Here is a 20,428-nt window from a genome sequence, read left to right as displayed (position 1 = left end):
TTCCTGTGTTTTCTTACTTTGTCCAACTCTGTTTTTCTATGTGTTAGGAAATTCAGCTATGTCTCCTGCTCTTGAAAGTAGTGACTTTATGAAGAAGAGGTCCTGTAGTGTCCTTCAATGCAATGGCCCCTGTTCACCAGAACTTGACACCGCAGGGATGTCTGTTATATGTGTTGCATGTGCCCCACTGATGTGGCTAAGCCACATTTGCCTTCAGTCCAGTCGTCTGTTGCAATGGTTCTCTCTGCCTTTTGGGCAAGGTTTGTTCCCTGTGTTGTTAGTGTGCCAATCTGGGGCCACTTTGGGCTTGAGTTGAATTAGACCAGGCATTTGCCAGAGATGGAATAGCACCGAACTGCAGGGCACTTTCCCTGTTACCGTTGAGAAGCTTTCATTGGTAGGCAGGGCCTGCAGCCAGACCAGATGTCTGCTCCCAGCCCACTGCTGGGGTTTAGTCAGACTGGTATGTGTGGTTATCTTCCCCTCTCCCCAGGGCAGGTGTCACTTAGGAGCAGTGCTGGCTCCTGTCTGTGCTGCTTGCTGCTGGCTTGTGGCACCACTTTCGATGGGCTCTGGCCAAGAGCATATTGGAGGGGTCAGGACTATAAGAGAATGGGGGGGTGGGGCAAGCTCTTAGCAAGACAGGTGGAGAGTCTTGGCATTGCAGTGGTTCACACAGGTATCCTTATATCTAGGCTGGGAGCTAGAAGAGGGATGGCTCCTGCCAGCTCCTTTGTTCCTGGAAGAATCTCCTAAAGGTGTCTGCCCCTCCAGCACATGCTCTGAGATTAGTAAATAAATTTCTTTCACATAAACCCCAGTTTTTCAAACTGCTGCTTCTGTGCTCTCCTTGTGGCTTTTTGTTGTGCTGTCTCTTTGAGGGTCAGATCTCCGTGTTCTCTCACCCTCCCCTCTCTGCCTGCTGATTTTTTTAAAGTCCCAGGTATCACACCCCATAGATTATCAGAACTCTCCAAATTAACCCCCCCCCCACTTTTCCCCAAAGCCAAATGTTATGGGGATTCCTCTTCCCCTTGCCTGGGATTCTTGATGTGAGGATCTGTTACTCTCCCTTTTTCACGCTTACGGCACCCCTCCCTCCCAAGGACAGTCCCGTGGGTCCCTTTAGTCCCAACCACGTCTCCGCCTTTCCTACCATCTTCAGTGTGGCTGGCCTCTTCTTTACATGTAGCTCTGGAAAGTGTTTTGTTCTGCCAGTCTTCATCATTTTCTGGGTTTACACTCATGTGGGTGTTACCTAGTTGTAGCCTTAGGATGAGGTGAACTTAGGATCGTCCTACTCCTCTACCTTTCCCTGAAGTCCTCAAAGTTGACTTTCAAGTATCCTACTTTTAGTTGGGAGGTGGGTTCACAAGCGTTTAACATACTTAATAATTCTACATATGTATTCTTTATAGTTCATGTAATAGCTGACCCAATTTTGTATATATGGAACCTATTTTGTTCCTAATTCTAGCTTTGACCCTGAGTTGGGTCTATGCTGCAGCGTTCCCTGTCTGTCCCCCCAAAGCCCTAGGTGATTGTAAATTGACTGCCGTTAAAAATACTTTAGAAACAGGTGCTTGGGTGTCTCAGTTGGTTAAGCATCAGCCTTCGGCTCAGGTCATGATCCCAGGGTCCTGGATTGGAGGCCCACATCAGGCTCCCTGCTTAGAGGGGAGTCAGCTTCTCCCTCTGCCCCACCTCCCTGCTCGTTCTCTCTCTCAAATAAAATCTTAAAAAAAAAAAAAAAAAGAATACTTTAGAAACGGCTAGTTTTTACCAGAAGTTATTACACAATTGTAGAAATGGCACTTTAGGATCTCTGATTTTTTTTTTCTTTCTAGTTATGATCTGCAGAAACGAATTGCTGAAATGGAAACTCAAAAGGAAAAAATTCATGAAGATACCAAAGAAATTAATGAGAAGAGCAGTATATTGTCAAATGAAATGAAAGCTAAGAATAAAGCTGTAAAAGATGTAGAGAAGTAATAATCTTTTGGAAAGTATTAGAAGTATTTGGGTTGAGTTCATGTTTTTATGTGTGTGTGTTTATATAAACTTACTGCCAGCATGTAAGTGTAATGCTTTTGTCAGCATATAAAATGGTTTCCCTTTCCAAACAGAAAATAAATTAATTGCCCTGTAGCCAGTTGATTATTATAAATTGAATGTCCAACACTGGTCTTAAAATAGCAGAGGATGCTTCCCCCTAGCGGCAGAACACAATAACACAAAACATCACAGCAAAAATAAGCATTTAACCTGACAGGTTAGTTGTCTTAAACAGTCCACAGATCTAACTGAAGTAGAAGTAGGTTACTCTAGATAGGTTTGTTTGTTTTTTAAGTCTTATCATCACCTTTCTCTGTCAGTATTCGGTGACACCAGTATCTTTTACCTATGTGATTTTTTTTTCTTTAAAATGAAGTTTTACTTAAGTTTATGGTAAACTTTCTATACCCTGACATAGTCACTCGAAAATGTAATATTTCTTATCTAGCTTAGAAGGGCTAAGCAACTCTCATAATCACATCTTAATGGCTCCCTCAAATTTAGTGGAAGGTGCAGATCAGTTTGAAAATGGATAGCTGTAGGATCTTCCATCTCCTTGTAAGAGTTTGGTCACATTTACAGCAGCAGTGTCCTAGGCAGAGCATAAAACATGGCTTTAAATGAATATCCAAAATAGTGACGTAATTCTCTTTCTTTGCTAGGAAACTGAATAAAATTACAAAATTTATTGAGGAAAATAAAGCAAAATTTACACAGCTAGATTTGGAAGATGTTCAAGTTCGGGAAAAATTAAAACATGCTTCAAGTAAAGCCAAAAAACTGGAGAAACAACTTCAAAAAGATAAAGAAAAGGTAGGTTTTGAAAGAATCTGAATCATGGATGTGCCAGTCCCTTATTTTTAAGAAAATGGGTTAGTATTCTGAATATTAAGTGTTTCAGGATTTATCTCTGAATGTGATTTGTTTTTTTTCTCCAAAGGTAAATCTTGGCATTCATTGGTCTTGAGTTTTAGAGCTTATTTTTCTGTGGCATACGTTATTAGGGAAATATTTACCAAATTAGCAATTCTATTTGATCAACAAAATAGTTTTCTTTTTCTTAGGGTAATGGTTTAAAGAGATGTTTTTGGTTATGTATTTTGAACTTTTAAAGATATTACCTGCTTCCTACAAAAATCAAGTAAAAAGTATCGGAGTAGGAGTTCCCTCTTGGAAAGGAGGGAAGGGAAAGCTCAGAATTTACAAGGAGTTGATTATGCATTCTGGTCCGAACTTGTTTTTAAAGTCTCAGAATAGCTAATTTCCTAGGAGTCTCTAATAATGAATTGGGAGTCCTTCATTGTATTTTTCCAAGTGCATTTGTTTACAAAATACTTTCTGCTCAGTGTGGGAATAAATCTTGTGTGAATCAGTGTTTGAGGGTCATCATTTTGGGAAATATTGAACTCTGCTACTAGGTAATCAGGATAAACAAAATAACATGGATTTGAGAGTAACCCTTAAATTGGACAGACTAAGCCAATTATAACTTACGGAAGTATTAGCTTTTAGGCATCAAATGTCAATAAGTGGTCATTACCAAGAGGTATTAATGGAATAAGGTACTAGTCCTACATGGTGACTTTGGAAGGGTAACATGAAAGATTTTAGGATTCCAGGGAGGCCTGGGGTTATAAAAGTAATCTGTGGTAAGTTACAATATTCCGTGAAGGACAGTCTGGGAAATTCCATGTAGTCAGAGTGTATTAATTGGTGAAGAAGGGTAATTACAGCCTGAAAATAGTGCATAAGGAAGAAAGACCTGATGGCCAGCTAGGGAGGATTTTCTTCCTTAACAAATGAGGAATTCATAGAATTCGCTTTTCTACTAAACTGAAAGCACAGAAATGCAGTAAATGGTTAAAGTATTTGCTAAAGCCAGCTAATTCTAGTCTGATTTACAAAGGAAACCACAAATTAAGAGGACGCTGAGAAATGTTTTAAATAAGTCAGATATTGATATTAGATAGTCTCAAGGCATATGCCCCTTTAAGTTTATTTTACAATCTTAGGTTGAAGAATTTAAAAGTATACCTGCCAAGAGTGAGAAGATCATAACTGAAACAACAACTCGAAACAGTGCCCTTGAGAAGGAAAAAGAGAAAGAAGAAGAAAAATTAAAAGAAGTTATGGATAGCCTTAAACAGGAAACACAAGGGCTTCAGAAAGAAAAAGAAGTAAGATTCTTTATCAGTTGGTGTTTATTTTGGTGACTTTTTTTTTTAACTTAACGTTTTTGCGTAATAGTAAAAACTGAACTGCTGGAAGAATTTTGGACTTCTAATACCTAATGTTCCTAAAAACAGCCTAGACTCTTTCCCCTTTTTGTTTTCTACTTTCTCATTTTAAAAAAGTTAAATGAGAATTTATGGTAATGGCAAGAAATGTATCCTGTCAAATATTTTCTTATATGTCATTCTTTAAGTCTGTTGATTTCATCAAATAGTCTTTTTTGTCTCCTTTTAAGTTACCAAGAAAATAATTTAATTGGTTGACACCTATGAAATCATGGAACCACACTAACCACAGGTTGATACCTACCTTTCTTTTCTCCTGTAGCACTTGTATAATAGTTTAAAACCATGGCTCTTGAGTCAGTTCTCGGTTGAAATCCTGCATCAATCATTTATTACCTCTGATCTTGCATGGGTTGTTATGTCTCCAAGTCCTCTTCTCAAAATGGAAGAAAATATTAACATCTTGTTATCTTGTGAAAATAAAATGTACATATTTTTACGTAAAGTGCCTAGAAATAATAAACTTTAGCCATTTTAGCACTTCACTAACAAAACGAGAGTGTGAGGTGGTCATATCTGAATAGTCCTTATACCTTATCGTTCAGTCTTCCCTGCCCAACAAGAGTATAAAGCACAAAGCTTATCTATCCTTGTTTATATTCACCATAGCCTTTGACAAAACTGAGGTTATTGAGTAGAAATTATAATAGTAATTGACTTGAATTGACTTATATAAGTAAATTATGTAAGGCTTACATACATAAGTTACAGACTTCTGTACAAACTTTGTATACCTCAGTAAAGTTTTCTTGGATTTTGTGTTTTTTTTTGTTTTAAGTTACAGATTTAGCAGATTCTGTTTTGGAACAGAGGCACGTTCTAATGCCACACTACAAAGCTTTACAAGTAGGATGCCCATGTGATAAAATGGCAATAGATAATGCAGTAGCTTTCATGATATAATACTTTATGGATACAGGTTTTCACATTTGCCCATCTAATGCATACTGAGTACTTCTCTGTGTCTTGGCACCCTGAGTTAATGACAAAGCCAGGACATACATCCAAGTGTCTTCATTCCTCAACATAATATAGTAGCTGAAAACAGAGGTTCTACCACTTAAGAGTGATTGCATGACTTGGAGCAAGTTATTTAAACTGACCTCATTTTCCTCGAAATGAGCAGGGTGATGGTATTTACCTCATGAGAAGATTACGTTAAAGAATTCATACATTCAGAATAGGCCTGGAAACATCAGGAGCAGTGTGTGTATGTTAGTGTTCATGATTTTCACCATCAAACATTTAAAGTGATCATCTGATGACTTTGCACATAACCCCTGGTCCTGGACCTATTCCCTTATGTGTGAAAGGAAAGGATTGAGCTTTCTAAGAGCCTTACATATGCCATTATTCTAATACATAGATCCTTTCTACACAGTCAATTATAGTAGCCCATATTTTCTGCTCACTTGTCAAATAATAACTAGTGTTGAGGATTACCTGGACTTACCTTTAAAATTTACAAAGATTCTCAACATAAATATACTTGAGGAAACTTTCTGCTGAATAGTCCTTATACCTTACCATCAGGTAAAGTAATGTAGAAAGACCATGGATCTAGAGTTTAGACTCAAGTTTTTCTTGTTTGAACCACTCTTATTGTTGTTGTTATCTCCAAAATTGAGCATATTTATATCTAGTTCATTAAGCTCTTGTGAAATTAGTTGGAAAGAGACTTTGTGTAGTGAGTGAACATTGGCAACTAGGCAAAAACTACTCCAGTTCAAATTGTAAGAATTATTTTTGTGTATTATGTTTGTAGAATCTCTAAAGCTGAATTCAACATTTCAGCTTAGGTTTGAAAATGTATTTCAGATTTAATGGAGTCCATCATATTTCAACAGAGTCGAGAGAAAGAACTTATGGGTTTCAGCAAATTGGTAAATGAAGCACGTTCAAAGATGGATGTAGCCCAATCAGAACTTGATATCTATCTCAGTCGTCATAATACTGCGGTGTCTCAATTAAGTAAGGCCAAGGAAGCTCTAATTACAGCTTCTGAGACTCTGAAAGAGAGGAAAGCTGCAATCAGAGAAATAGAAGCAAAACTCCCTCAATCTGAACTGGAATTAAAGGAGGTAAATCTTTGCTTCTGTATTTCATCAACCCTTGTTATCAATTTATATATATTTTTTTTTCTAATTTAAACATCTGAAGTGACTGATATATTTAGATTTACCTTTTTCATTTAGTGTAATCTTCCCCCAAAAGAATGGAGTTAGTGTTTCAGTATTCAGTATGAATTGAGACTATCAAGGAACTACATTCTCCCTAGAAGTGTCAAACAGTAAATAACAACTGCTACTGCCACCATTATTTCCCACAGAAATAATTTAAACAAAGTTTGTGTTTCCCTAAATCTAAGTGTAGACAGTGTATGTAGGCAGGGGTAAATGAAAAACCTAAATATATCTGTAAGAACGAATATACAAACCATCTATCTTAGTATATTTTTTCTGATTTTGAACTTAAGGATATAGTTTTGTTGTTGGGACTGCATACTGTTTTAAACTAATCAAGATAGCTACCTTAGCTCATTAGGCATTCCCTTCCTTATCCTTGATGAATTAGGTCTCTAAGGAATTTCACAACTTTAATCTCCAGAGCCTCATTGGGTAAGATGGCAATAGAAAATGCTGTTTGAAGAGAAAATGTACACTATTTGGTCATTAGGGAATTTCATGACCAATTAGAATTTATTTATTTTTGATTTTTTTTTATTTATTTGACAGAATGCAAGAGAGGGTACACAAGCAGGTGGCGGGGGAGAGGGAGAAGCAGGGAGCCCAGTGCGGGGCTCAGGCTCAATGCCAAAGGCAGACACTTAACTGAGCCACCCAGGCGGCCCGACCAATTAGAATTTAAATGTAAACTTAAATTATATCTAGTGATTACTTCTATCTTGCTGGTGATTCAGTTTATTTGGGGATAAATTATATTTGTGACTTGAGCTTTTACTTGATACTGTGATTGGTAATAGAGGTAATTTAAAGCCAGGAGATAGGGAGAATGTCAGAAAAAATGTGGCTGCTCTAACTTAAGAGATTGAGAAACTGAGTTTGGGGTTTTGTGTACATGTGTATGGTTTCTCTGACATTATTGTATAGCAATAATACTATTCACTTACCATGTTCTCTCTCATTTCAAAGCTGTGCATTTTGGGGGCGCATGGGTGGCTCAGTCGGTTGAGCATCCAACTCTTGGTTTCAGTTCGGTTGTGATCTCATGGATGACGGGATGGAGCCCCAAGTGGAAGGGGGAGATCCACACTCAGCAGGGAGTCTGGTTGAAGATTCTCTCCCTCTGACCCACCCCCTCCCCATGGGCACATGTTCTCCCTCTCTAAAATAATCTTTTTTTAAAAAAGGCTATGGTTTAAAAAAAAATACATGTATAATAATAAATATAAGTATCTTTCATTATTTAGAATGCAAAGCACAGTATAACCATAGTCCTGCCCAGTAACCCATATTCTGGGTCCTGTACAAAGGTCCATTTTTGATTAATGTGGACACTAATTAAGATACACTGGGGCACCTGGGTGGCTCAGTCAGTTAAGCATCTGCCTTCAGCTCAGGTCATGATCCTGGAGTCCCAGGATTGAATCCCACATCAGGCTCTCTGCTCAGCGGGGAGTCTTCTTCTCCCTCTGACCCTCCCCCCTCTCATTCTCACTCTCAAATAAAATCTTTTTTTTAAAAATGTTAAAGAATTAAGACACACTTATGCATAATTTGTGGTGCCAAACTGGGATTTCCACAGCCATAGCTCAGCTTAGTCTATCGGTCAGTGTGCTACTAGAACCATATTGCACTTATGTTCCTTATTATTGACCCAAATAATTTATGTTCTTTAAAATCAGAAAACGCATCCATATTTCAAACCCAGTCCCAACAGTTGCAAGATGGAAATTCTGGTTCAAATGTTTATTATTGATCTTTCCTTTTTTTATGAGGCATTGCAACTGATTCTATGCTGTGGTTGGGCATATGCTTCTGGGATTCATTTTCTTCACTTTACACTTTTAGAAAGAAAAAGAACTTCAAAAACTTACACAAGAAGAAATAAAATTAAAAAGTTTGGTTCGTGATCTTTTCCAAAAAGTTGAAGAAGCAAAGAGTTCCTTAGCAATGAATCGAAGTAGGGGGAAAGTCCTTGATGCAATAATTCAAGAAAAAAAATCTGGCAGGATTCCAGGAATATATGGAAGATTGGTAAAGTAGATTTATTTGGAAATGACTATATTTTTCTTAAGAAAGACATTGTAAATAATTTTCTTCCTTTGACTTGAACTGTAATACTAAGTTATTGTACGTGAAATAACATTTAGTTTTAAAAGATACTCATTTTTAAACGCTTTGCTCTTCAGGCATGATAAAATTCTTTGTGGTATGGGTTATCTCATTAAAAGGAAGTTTTTTCTTTTTTAGTTTCAGATAACTATCATTTTCATACCAAGAAAAAAACTAGCTAGTTGTGATAAGGAAAACTAACAAAACCACTTTATTTTTTAAAGAAATAAGAATTTGATAAATTCTGTGTTTTATACCATTATACTGAAGGTTGTGGCTGGAATGTAGGGAAATCAACAAGGGATAATATAGAAACCCAAGACTAGCAGTACTGGAGGCCATTACTGCCCCTGAACTTGAAGAGGGAAGGGAACTATAGCCATGGCTAGAAGCTGACCAGAAGGAAATGCGGAAAATATTTCAGCCCCATTCATCTCTACCATGCCATCCGTAGCTGATACTTCACATTCTCTAAAGCTAAAGAACCAAGGGAGCCAGTTAGTGTAGTTCCTTAGTCAGCCTTCCAGAGAAGGAAGCAGAAAAAGAATGATTCGTAAAGGCAAATGAAAATTACCCAGCATAGTTTCTTCCATGTCTTCATGTCAGGTGACTTCTACCTTATTTTCTTGGGAGATAATGTGATTCTGTTCTTTTGCTTTCAGGGAAAAATAAAGTTAGTCTCTGGATGCTGCTTCATGGCTAATAGAGAAGTAGGCAAATGTGTTTCATCAGGACCTATATAATCTTAGCTGGCTTTCAATAATTAAAAATTTTATTATTCTAGAATTTATCTTGCTTAAGCCATAGTACTTTTATGGTTGAAAGATTTTAAAATAATATATTTTCATGCAACAAATAGTTCTTTCATTTTGTGCTCATTAAAAATTCAAATTCTGCATATCTATAAATTTTTTTTAAAAGTATGTCTAAAAACTACTCGTGATTGCCTTTGCAGAAGGAGAAGGTTGAATGAGAGGAACATACATTTTTCATTGTGTACCCTTTTTGTATTTTTTAAACCATGCATAAGTATAGTTTTTCAAGTAAAAGTAACAAAAAAATCTGTAGAATTGTAATGAAATGATCCTGTGCCTAATTTCTTACTGATTATATGCACTGACTTTTTTTTTCCTTCCTCTTAATTATTAGGGGGATTTAGGAGCAATTGATGAAAAATATGATGTTGCTATTTCATCCTGTTGTCATGCATTAGACTACATTGTTGTTGATTCTATTGATACAGCTCAAGATTGTGTGAACTTCCTTAAACGACAAAATATTGGAGTTGCAACCTTCATAGGTTTGGATAAGGTGGGTATTCATAAGCTACCTATAATTACCTGTAATTTAATTTTAAAGTGCAAATTGCTTTTTTATTTTGAACCTTAGTTTTTTTCTTTATAGTTATTTAGTGAACACCTGATGTGTTTTGAGGATTATTTTTAGGTCCTGAGGTCATATAGTTGTAGGAAAAAACCTTACAATACCTCCCCTAAAGGAATATACATTCCAATATTAGAGTGACTGGTAGCTATATTTTTCCCATCATCAATAACTACTTTTAAAAAAACAAAACCAAAAACCTTTATGGAGATAGAATTCACAAAAAATTAAATTTGCCATTTTAAAGTATCGAGTTCAATGGGTTTTAGTATATTTATAAGGTTGTTAAACCATAACCACTAATCACAGAATATTTTCATCACCCCAAAAAGAAATCTACTTATTCACAGTTACCTATCTCCCACCCCCCACAACTTTTATAATCTACTTTTTTATTTACTTGTTCTGGACATTTTGTATAAATGGAATCATTCAATGTATAGGTTTTTGTGTGTGGCTTAGTTTAGATTTTCAAAATTTATCCATGTTTTAGCATATATCATCAGTTCATTCCTTTTGATTGCCAAGCTGTTCCGTTGTGTGGATGTACCACATTTTGTTTATCCATTCATCAGTGATGAACATTTGTGTTGTTTCCATGTTTTGGCTATATGGGTAACGCTGCTATAAACATTGATATGCAGATTTTTGTGCAGATTTCTGGTTAATACCTAGGATTAGAATTACTGGATCACCTGTTAACTGACTTTTTGAGGAACTGACACTTTCCCACTGTTGCTACACCATGTCCTACCATAATTTATAAAGCTTCCAGTTTAATAGTCTCCATGCTCTGTGTGAAGGCCAAACATGGGGCTTGAACTCTCAACCCTGAGATCAAAACCTGAGCTGAGATCAATAATTGAACACTTAACTGTGCCACCCAGGCGCCCCTTTTGTGGTTTTCATTTGCATTTCCTGATTACTAATGTTGAATATTTTTTCGTGTGCCTATTGGCCATTTTGTTTATCTTTGGAGAACTATTCAAATCCTTTACCCATTCCTTCATTAGTTTATTTGTCTTACTAAGTTGTAAGAGTTTTGTTTTATGTATTTTGGGTGCAAATCTCTTGTCAGATACATAATTTGCAAATGTTTTCTCCCATTCTGTGGGTTGTCTTCCCTTTCTTGATGGTTTCCTCTGAAGCACAATTTTTGTAAATTTTGATAAAGCCTAATTTTTTTTTAATTTGGTTTCTTATGTTTTGTCTGTCATATCTAAGAAACTACATAATCCAATGTAAAGTTTTGACATTTAGGTTTTTAATCCATGTTAATTTTATAATACAGTAAAGGGTCTAATTCTATCCTTGGATGTGGATGTCCAGTTGTTCTAGCACCAGTTGTTGGAAAGACTATTCTTTCCCCATTGAATTTACTTGGCATCCTTGTCAGTCAATTGACCATAAATGTAAGGGTTTATTTCTGGACTCTTCATTTATCTGTATGTCCATCCTTGCATTAGTACACACTGTCTTAATTACTGTAGTTTTGTAAAAAGGTTTGAAATCAGGAGTCCTCTAATTTTGATCCTTTGTTTCTTTCTTAAGTAGGCTCCACCTCCAGCGTGGAGCCCAGTACAGGGCTAGAATGCACAACCCTGATATCCAGCGTCGGATGCTTAACTGAGCCTCCCAGGCACCCGAATTTTGTTCTTTGATATCAAGATTGTTTTGGTATTCTGAGTCCCTGTAATTTCCATATGAATTTTAAGATCAGCTGGTCCGTTTCAGGGCGGGGCGTGGGGGGTTGCGGGTAACTGGGATTTTGATGCCCGTTGCATTGAATCTGTAGATCAATTTGTGTGGTATTGCCATCTTAATAATTTTATTTTATTTTATTTTTTTTTAAAGTTGAGTATTTTTATTGGGTCTTCAAGCCATCTTAATAATTTTAAACCTTAACAGTCCATGAACTGAGGATGTCTTCCATTTATTTGGGTCTAAATCCATACCATAATATTTTATAGCCTTTACAGTTTTTGTGTTTCTTCTGTCAAATTCCTGTTTTGGAGGTTTTCTGTCCTAAATATGACATTATAAATGAAATTTTTAAATCTCATTTTTAGGTTATTCATTACTAGTGCGTAGAAATACAATTTTTGTATACTGGTTCTGTGTCTTACAGCTTTGCTAAAATATTAGGTTTAATAGTTTTGTGTGTGTGTATTCCCTAGGATTTTATATATCATCTGGGAATAGAATTTTACAGTAAGTCTTTTAAAATAATAGTAAAATAATACTCTATGCAGATATTCAGAACCTTATATACATGTTCTTACATGATACATATGTATGTATGTTACTTACATAAATGATACCTGAAAGAAATGATTTTTTTTTTTTTTAACTTTAGATGACTGTATGGGCAAATAAAATGACCAAAATTCAAACTCCTGAAAATACTCCTCGGTTATTTGATTTAGTAAAAGTAAAAGATGAGAAAATTCGTCAAGCTTTTTACTTTGCTTTACGGGATACCTTAGTTGCTGACAACTTAGATCAAGCCACAAGAGTAGCATATCAAAAAGATAGAAGATGGAGAGTGGTGACATTACAGGGGCAAATCATAGAACAGTCAGGTAATCATTTTTTTTCCTGTCATTGAGTTTATTTCACCTTGTTAGGGGAGACAACTAAGTCTTACTTCTGTTCTGTAGGTACAATGACTGGTGGTGGAAGCAAAGTAATGAAAGGAAGGATGGGCTCATCAGTTGTTGAAATCTCGGAACAAGAGGTCAGTATATATAAAATTATAGTCAGACCTTTTTATTAAGCTTATTGATGTGTAACATACATACTATAAAATTCAGCCTAAGTGAACTCAGATTTTAAGTTAACATTGAATTTTGTATAAATGACGTAAGATGTGGGAATCTTTTTAAATATAAAGCTCTTTAAAGCTCTAAAAATAAAACATGTTAATTAGAAAGTATATGCTCAACATATGTATCTTTCTCGTATTACATTTGGATCATATGGATATTTCATAATTTAACCACCCACTTATTATTTGACATTTAATGTTTTTTCACATACAGTTATCGCTGCAGTGCGTAATTGTTTTTTCTGTTTCAAAATAAGTATAGCAAAGACTTCTGATGAAAATTTCTAAACTTTATTTCAAAATATTTGACATAACCCCAAGTATATGAGAATGTCAGAATGTCTAGAAAAAACTTCTGTGTTCTGTCATCCTCTTGGAACACTACACTTTTTTATTCCTTAAAAACATATACTTCGATGTCCTGGATACTGAACTTCTTCCAAAGAGGTGTACTTTTTTTTTTCTTCATATTTTGAAATAGTTGCTATCTTTCCACTTAAAAATTTTCATGGTGTAAAAGGTAACTATATACGGCACTTAAAATTATCTTCCCCTTTAGATTCTGTGGTATGGAAATTAGTTTGACCAGCTCCTAAGCTTTAGGATTGGGAATTATAACTGGGTTTTTAGTTTTATTCTAGTCTTTAAAATCAGAAATTTCAGTTTTCTTCATTCATAGGTTGATTTGGCTGCTAATCTGAAATGACTCTTAGAGTAAACTTATTTCACTGGTATTCTTTGTAGGTAAATAGAATGGAATTGCAATTGGAGAGAGACTCTCAAAAATCAGTGCAAATCCAGGAACAGAAAGTACAATTGGAAGAAGCAGTAGTTAAGTTGAGGCATAATGAACGAGAAATGAAGAATACACTAGAAAAATTTACTGCAAGCATCCAGGTACTCTTTTGTCAATATTAGCTAAAACTGTTGGAATTCAGTAGCATTTGGCAGAAGCGTTTTGTTTGCTTATGATTTTAGAATATTAAGGAGGAGAGTGGGTCCCTAGACGGAAGTCCTGTGTCTTGATTTCATTTCCCTGAGTACTAATGGATAAATGCCCTGTTGCAGTTTTGCTCTAACCATAGCTGTTCTTGGTTTCCATTTATACTCCATGGAGTCTTCCCTTAACACCTATGTGAGCCTTTATTTTCATTCTCTTTTCAAAGTAGAATGCTTCTTAATTATGAAAAAGCATTGCATACTCACTGCTTAAAAAAACAAAAAACAGTTTGCAGAAAATACCCACAAGATTATCACCCTTAATTTTTATGTATATGCTTCAACTTTTTAATAGAAATACTTAGTCTTTGTGTATGTGTTTATATTTATGGTAGATATGGATATATGCACAGATTTTTAATGAGTCATACTAACTTTTCCAGTAAATCGTGGTTTTCTTTCCAAGTCAATGTAAATTTACTATGTTTGAAGCTGCATTTCAGCATTTTGTTTGTATCACAATTTGATAAATGCTTTTCCATGTTATCAATATTCCTGTTTAAAATACCCTTGTCAGGGGCACCTGACTGGCTCAGTCAGTGGAGCATGAGACTCTTTATCTCAGAATTGTGAGTTCAAACCCCAGGTTGGGTGTAGAGATTACTTAAAATCTTTAAAATAAATAAATAAAATATCCTTCTTAGATATATCTTTATACACTCATCCAATTATTAACTTAGGTTAGAGTCCTAAAATTATTACCCACTATGTGTACAGTGTTTAAGGCATTATTGCATAATGTCAAATTGTTCTCAAAAGGATGATTCTGATTCATTTACTTTTAGTAGCATATGCAAGTAATTGTTTTTCCAAGTCTGAACACTAGGTATAGTCTTCAGTATATTGTAAGTTTGCTAATCTGCACCAGAAAATGGCATTTTAACTTGTTTTTGTGATGAATTACAAATTTCATGTGTTTGTTGGCCTTCTTCATGTTTTCTGCCCTTTTCCTGTTAGTATTTTCTCCTTAAAGATTTTAAGTGTCTTTATTTCATTCAGAATGTTTGAGGCAAATGTTATTAGTACGTTAAAATATTGACCTATGTTAAAACATTTCTGTAGCGTTTATCAGAGCAAGAAGAATATTTGAATGTCCAAGTTAAGGAACTTGAAGCTAATGTACTTGCTACAGCCCCTGACAAAAAAAAGCAGAAATTACTAGAAGAAAATGTTAGTGTTTTCAAAACAGGTATGTTTAAGGATACGTGCTTATACATGCTTTCTTTTTTTTTTTTTTGAGATTGTCAGAAATAAGTTTTAATGTTCGAAATGTTTAAACATAGTTTATAGAATAAAAATTGCAGTCACGTACCTCTGTGCAAGGCAGTGCTCTGTTTCATGGTTTCTATTATTTTGTTCTTAAAAGGTTATAAAGTAAATACTATTAAGTACTTCATTTGACTGATAAGAAAACTGAAGCACGGAATGATTTATATAATTTTCCTAAGGTCATATAGCATGTGGTGATAGAGGAATTGAGGACCAAGGCAATCTGATTCCAGAACCCATGCTCTTAATTTTATACTTTATATATTTGGCGCAGTCCTTATCCTTCAAAATAGTAGTTGTTTTATAGATTTAGGAAACTGAGTATCACTTAAACAAAAGCATACAGGAAATAAGTGGTATACACATGAAGGAAAACAGTCTTTGAAAACTTAGAAAACATGTTTTTCCTTCCAGAACTTTTTCTTCTTGTGTACATATAAATATGTTAAGTGTTCCACCAATATCATAAAGCAGGAAAGGGAATTCATAGGCTTATAGCCAGAATTGGCTTTGAAATTGAAGTCCCCTGATTATGTACTTCAGCAGCCCTGCTTCTCTTTCCATGTTGGATTCAGTCAAACATAGATGTGCATCTTATTGCAGGAGGAAGACATAATGGGTTATGATGACAGAGCCCTTCCTGACTTAAAATATTTTAGGTAGTGACTCCAAACACTGTAAGCCTTTTGTCACATCCTCAAGAAAGACCCCTGTTATGGTTCAGTTTGAGCCCAGGAGGACAAATACTGATTGTCCAAACGCTCCAAAAATGACGGTTTTCTTCCAAAAGAAAAAGAGGTAAAAAGATGTTAAGTAGACACGTCCACTGTGCATATTGAATATTCACCAGTTACCCATATTAACTTTTTTACTTTTGTGGTCCTGCATTTTTGTCTGAATTTTTAATATTAAGATATTCACTCAAATAGCATCTGCTGTTGGCTGTGGCCAGGTTTGTTTTAGGTGCTGGTGATTGAGCAAAATGAACAAAATGAGGTCCCTCTATTTAAGGACCTCACACTTCAGATGAGGAAACTAAACATACTGCATTTTATACCGGTTCGTGCTAAGTGACAATAAAACAAGGATTAACAGCACAGGGTATGGGAATCAGACAGAATGGTAAGATGGACCTCTACTAGAGATACTTGAGCAGAGAGACCCAACAGAAGTGTGAGTGCTAACTATGTGATACTTGGAAAAAGCATTCGAAGATCATAGAGGGAGGAGTAAGTACAAAGGCCCTGAGGCAGGAGTATGCTGGGAGTCCCTAGGAACACAAGGAAGCCAGAGTGGCTAAAGTAAAGGAAGAATCCAGATAATGTAGGGCCTTACAGGCCAGAAGCCACTGGAGAGTGATGTACAGGGAAGTAGCATTATCTGACAGGATTTTTTTTTCCTTGCATTTATTTTGGATCTATATTTTGTTATTGCGGACACATTGACTTAACCCACGCTCCTCTTTGCCCACACATACCCACAGTATTTTTTGTGACTGCTTTCATGGTACCCAGTTGTCAACTGAGAGACCAAAAATGTATATCTGTGTCATTTATAACAGCTCTTTAACAGAGACTGCAGGAATCTATATTTCATTCTTATTTGAAAAGGAAGCCTTGACTTTATTAAGAGCCATATATATATAAGCTCTTCTGGAAATACTGGGTATTCATAGACTGTGTTAATGTTTACTCTGAAGGACCCATTTCTGCAAGTATATCTTTAAATATTTCATTTTACATTAATTTAAAATCTTAGAAATATTTAATGCCTAGAGAATAAAGGGAGCAAGGTGGTTATAGAATGACTTCAACATTACAGATTAGGGGCACACCTGGGTGGCTCAGTAGTTAGGCATCTGCCTTCGGCTCAGGTCACGGTCCCAGGGTCCTGGAATTGAGCCCTGCATCGGGCTCTCTGCTTGGCGGGAAGCCTGCTTCTCCCTCTCCCACTCCCCCTGCTTGTGTTCCCTCTCTCGCTGTGTCTTTCCCTGTCAAATAAATCTTTAAAAAAAAAATTACAGATTATATACATCACAGTTTTTCCCTCCTACTTCTAATAGACATGCTACTATAGATACTTTTTTAAAAAATGCATGGTAGATTACTTGAAAACAAGGAAGAAAATGTTCTAAAAGTGGGAACCTTTCTAGGGATATTCTGGCCCATCCCCCAAGTGAAGTTGTGGTGCCAGCCCCCCGTAGTAGCTGGTATTTTATCCCATGAGTGAGCAGAACATGCAGGCAGTCTAATGAAATTTTGATTAAGAGAATATTGACACTGTAAGCAAAACAATTCATTCAGTAGAGTACTGGGGGTGTGGACATTACTAATGTTGACAATATAGAACTTTAAAATGTGTATATTTAATATCCTTAGGATAAAAGGGGGATACAGAAGACCAAAAAAGGGCAGAAGTTGTTTTGTTTTAGGAGCCAAGTGGTGATTTCAGAAATGTGAAAAATTAGTTGTTGGAATTAAATTCAGTAGATGGACTGAGGGGCACCTGGGTGGCTCATTCAGTTAAGCGTCCAACTCTTGATTTTGGTTCAGGTCAATGAGATCTCAGCTCTGGGTCATGAGATCAAGCTCCCTGCGAGGCATGGAGCCTGCTCAAGATTCTCTCTGCCTCTCCCTCTACTCCCCCACTCCACTTGCTTGCTTTCTCTCTTAAAAAAAAAAAAAAAGGGGCACCTGGTTGGCTCAGTTGGTTAAGCGACTGCCTTCGGCTCAGGTCATGATCCTGGAGTCCTGGGATCAAGTCCCACATCAGGCTCCCTGCTCAGCAGGGAGTCTGCTTCTCCCTCTGACCTCTTCCCTGTCGTGCTCTCTATCTCTCATTCTCTCTCTCTCAAATGAATAAATAAAATCTTTAAAAATATATATATATATAGATAGATGAGCTGAAAGAATTCTTTGATGATGTAGGACAAAAACATAGAAATGGTAAATTACAAGATTTGGAGATTTGTTGAATTCCAATCTGCCTGACAGAGAAGAGACAATGGAGGGGAAATTAAGTCCTCATCCAATCCTGTTCTCAGTACATCCTACCTCCTCCTCTGCCAAATGCCCATATACCTCCTATAGAAGCTTTGTGGGACTCTTTCCATAAGTTAGCTCAGTGTTTCTGTTTACCTTTCTAGATATAAGAATTCTTTTTTAAATTTTTTAAGATTTTATTCATTTATTTATTTGAGAGAGCACAAGCATAGGAAAGGGCAGAGGGAGAGGGAGAAGCAGGCTTCCCGCTGAGCAAGGAGCCCAACGCTGGGCTCTCTCCCAGGACCCTGGGATCATGACCTGAGCCAAAGGCAGAGGCTCACCCCACTGAGCCACCCTGGCGCCCCTATAAGTATTCTTGATAGCTTGAACTCCTCGCCTTTTTGTCACCTTTCATTCTTCCTATATTGTATAGTGATTAGAATTTATATATGATGGGTGCCTGGGTGGTTCAGTTGGTTATAAACATCCAACTCTTGATTTTGACTCAGGTCACGGTCTCAGGGTTGTGAGATTAAGCCCTGCGTCAGGCTCTGTGCTGGCCGTGGAGCCTGCTTGAGATTCTCTCTCCCTCTGCCACTGCTCACTGCTGCGCTGTGGCCTTCCCCCACCCCCACCATGTACATGAAAACACTCTCTTAGGAAAAAAAAAAGTGGAGAATAGAATCCACTCTGGCTAGTGTAACTGTAATTTATGTAGTGCATGCATGTGTTTAAGAGAGCATTGGATTGTTTACAGAATCATCGGGATGACTAAAGGAAATTTTAGGTTGAACAATGAAGAATAACTTCTAGAGCTATTGTAAAGAACCATCAAAGTCTATACTGCCTCTTAGACAATTGGAAAGTCCTCTCTCAAATTGGGAAGGTGTCACTGCAACTACCAACAACAGGAGCACATTGCACCTACTGTAATTCACACTGTCCAAGTTAGTGCTGCTGCCTGACAATACTCAAAAAGCTTTTGACTGGATACCAGAACTTCTAATGCCAACAATAAAAGGCAAATTTCTTTGACTGCTTGCCGATACATCATGTATGCCTTCCAAATTATGTGAATTCTTTCAGTTGAATGGCCCCAAATTATATCTGAACCCTAGATATGAGGGAATCTGGGAAATGTAACTTTTAGTTTTCTCTGCCAGAGAAAAGTGCCAGTTCATCCTGTCTCCCCCACTTTGTTACAACATGTGAGGGAGAACTTTAAGTTTAGGTTAGCAGAATAAAATAACCAGTTTTTCTTTTTACACAGGCAAGTTAATAGGCACATAGTCTGAGGGTAAAAATCATTGAGACTAATAGTCAAAGAAGTACCTAAGAAAAAGTTGCAAAGATTTTTGAGAAGAACCTGAGGGCATGAAGCCGTTAAGAAATAAGTGGGTTATGCTATGGCTAAGCCAGAGAATTTAGCCATGTGTGGTTATAATACCATTTGTTTTGAGATAGAGTGTTCTGGTTTTTTTGAGATACACTTTTCCCCATATGTCTAAAATTTGTTTTGCACACATCAGGTTAAGTCCTATGACTGAAGAAATTTACTAGTAAGTGATTGTGAACCTAGAAACACAAACAGTTCTTTTTTTTATTTCAGAATATGACAGTGTGGCAGAGAGAGCTGGAAAAGTAGAAGCTGAGGTTAAAAGATTACACAATATCATCGTAGAAATCAATAACCATAAACTCAAGGCCCAACAAGACAAACTTGATAAAATAAATAAGCAATTAGATGAATGTGCTTCTGCTATTACTAAAGCCCAAGTAGCAATCAAGACTGCTGACAGGTAGAGTATGTCTGCTACCCTAACCTGTTGCCTCCATGTTGGAAAAGGGGTTTATACTTAAATTTAGTGTCCTTTAAACATTTCTCCTGTTACTTATTAAGCCTATCTGGCATGTTTTTATCTAATAGGACTTTAAGTAAAGGGACACCTATAAACATTTATTTTTGGTGACCATTTTTGTGTGTGTATGTTTTAAGTGGTAAACAGGTATGCCTTGGCAAAGTATAGTTCTGTAACTACCCACTTGTATGCACATAAAAATCTGTTTTATTTCTCTGGCTTAGGGTAGTTAGATGGTTATTTAAGTAGATCTAGATCTAGGAGAATAAGAGGCAAAATTGTCTTGGTAACTTAGTTTTTAGTTAATTGGATTATTCCATTGTCTTAACCATTATTAGGTCTTGTTCTTAAATTTTTAGAGTATTGGTGTTTCTAGATAATTAAAGCTAAATATGTATATAAAACGTTAAAATGTAAGTAACTTTTATCTTGTTAATTTGTTATAATTTTATCTAGTTAA

At 36.3% G+C, this 20,428-nt stretch overlaps 1 protein-coding gene across 1 annotated transcript in view; it reads left to right on the top strand.

Moving 5' to 3' along the window:
- SMC4 (structural maintenance of chromosomes 4) overlaps positions 1-20,428 on the top strand; it is a 40,163-nt gene that overhangs the window by 14,025 nt on the left and 5,710 nt on the right. Inside the window, exons 8-18 of the mRNA XM_025879641.2 lie at positions 1,848-1,988; positions 2,718-2,868; positions 4,068-4,232; positions 6,200-6,433; positions 8,384-8,569; positions 9,797-9,958; positions 12,387-12,612; positions 12,691-12,767; positions 13,602-13,754; positions 14,919-15,045; positions 19,719-19,908. Coding sequence (XP_025735426.1) covers positions 1,848-1,988; positions 2,718-2,868; positions 4,068-4,232; positions 6,200-6,433; positions 8,384-8,569; positions 9,797-9,958; positions 12,387-12,612; positions 12,691-12,767; positions 13,602-13,754; positions 14,919-15,045; positions 19,719-19,908 — 1,812 coding nt within the window. The remainder of the gene's footprint in view (positions 1-1,847; positions 1,989-2,717; positions 2,869-4,067; positions 4,233-6,199; positions 6,434-8,383; positions 8,570-9,796; positions 9,959-12,386; positions 12,613-12,690; positions 12,768-13,601; positions 13,755-14,918; positions 15,046-19,718; positions 19,909-20,428) is intronic.

This window comes from Callorhinus ursinus, unplaced genomic scaffold (assembly GCF_003265705.2).
Source record: "Callorhinus ursinus isolate GAN/ISIS: 27379988/994484 unplaced genomic scaffold, GSC_fseal_2.0 scaffold1, whole genome shotgun sequence".
Lineage (NCBI taxonomy): Eukaryota > Metazoa > Chordata > Mammalia > Carnivora > Otariidae > Callorhinus > Callorhinus ursinus.
Note: the sequence above shows the minus strand (reverse complement) of the source record. Positions and strands in the feature narration are given on the sequence as shown.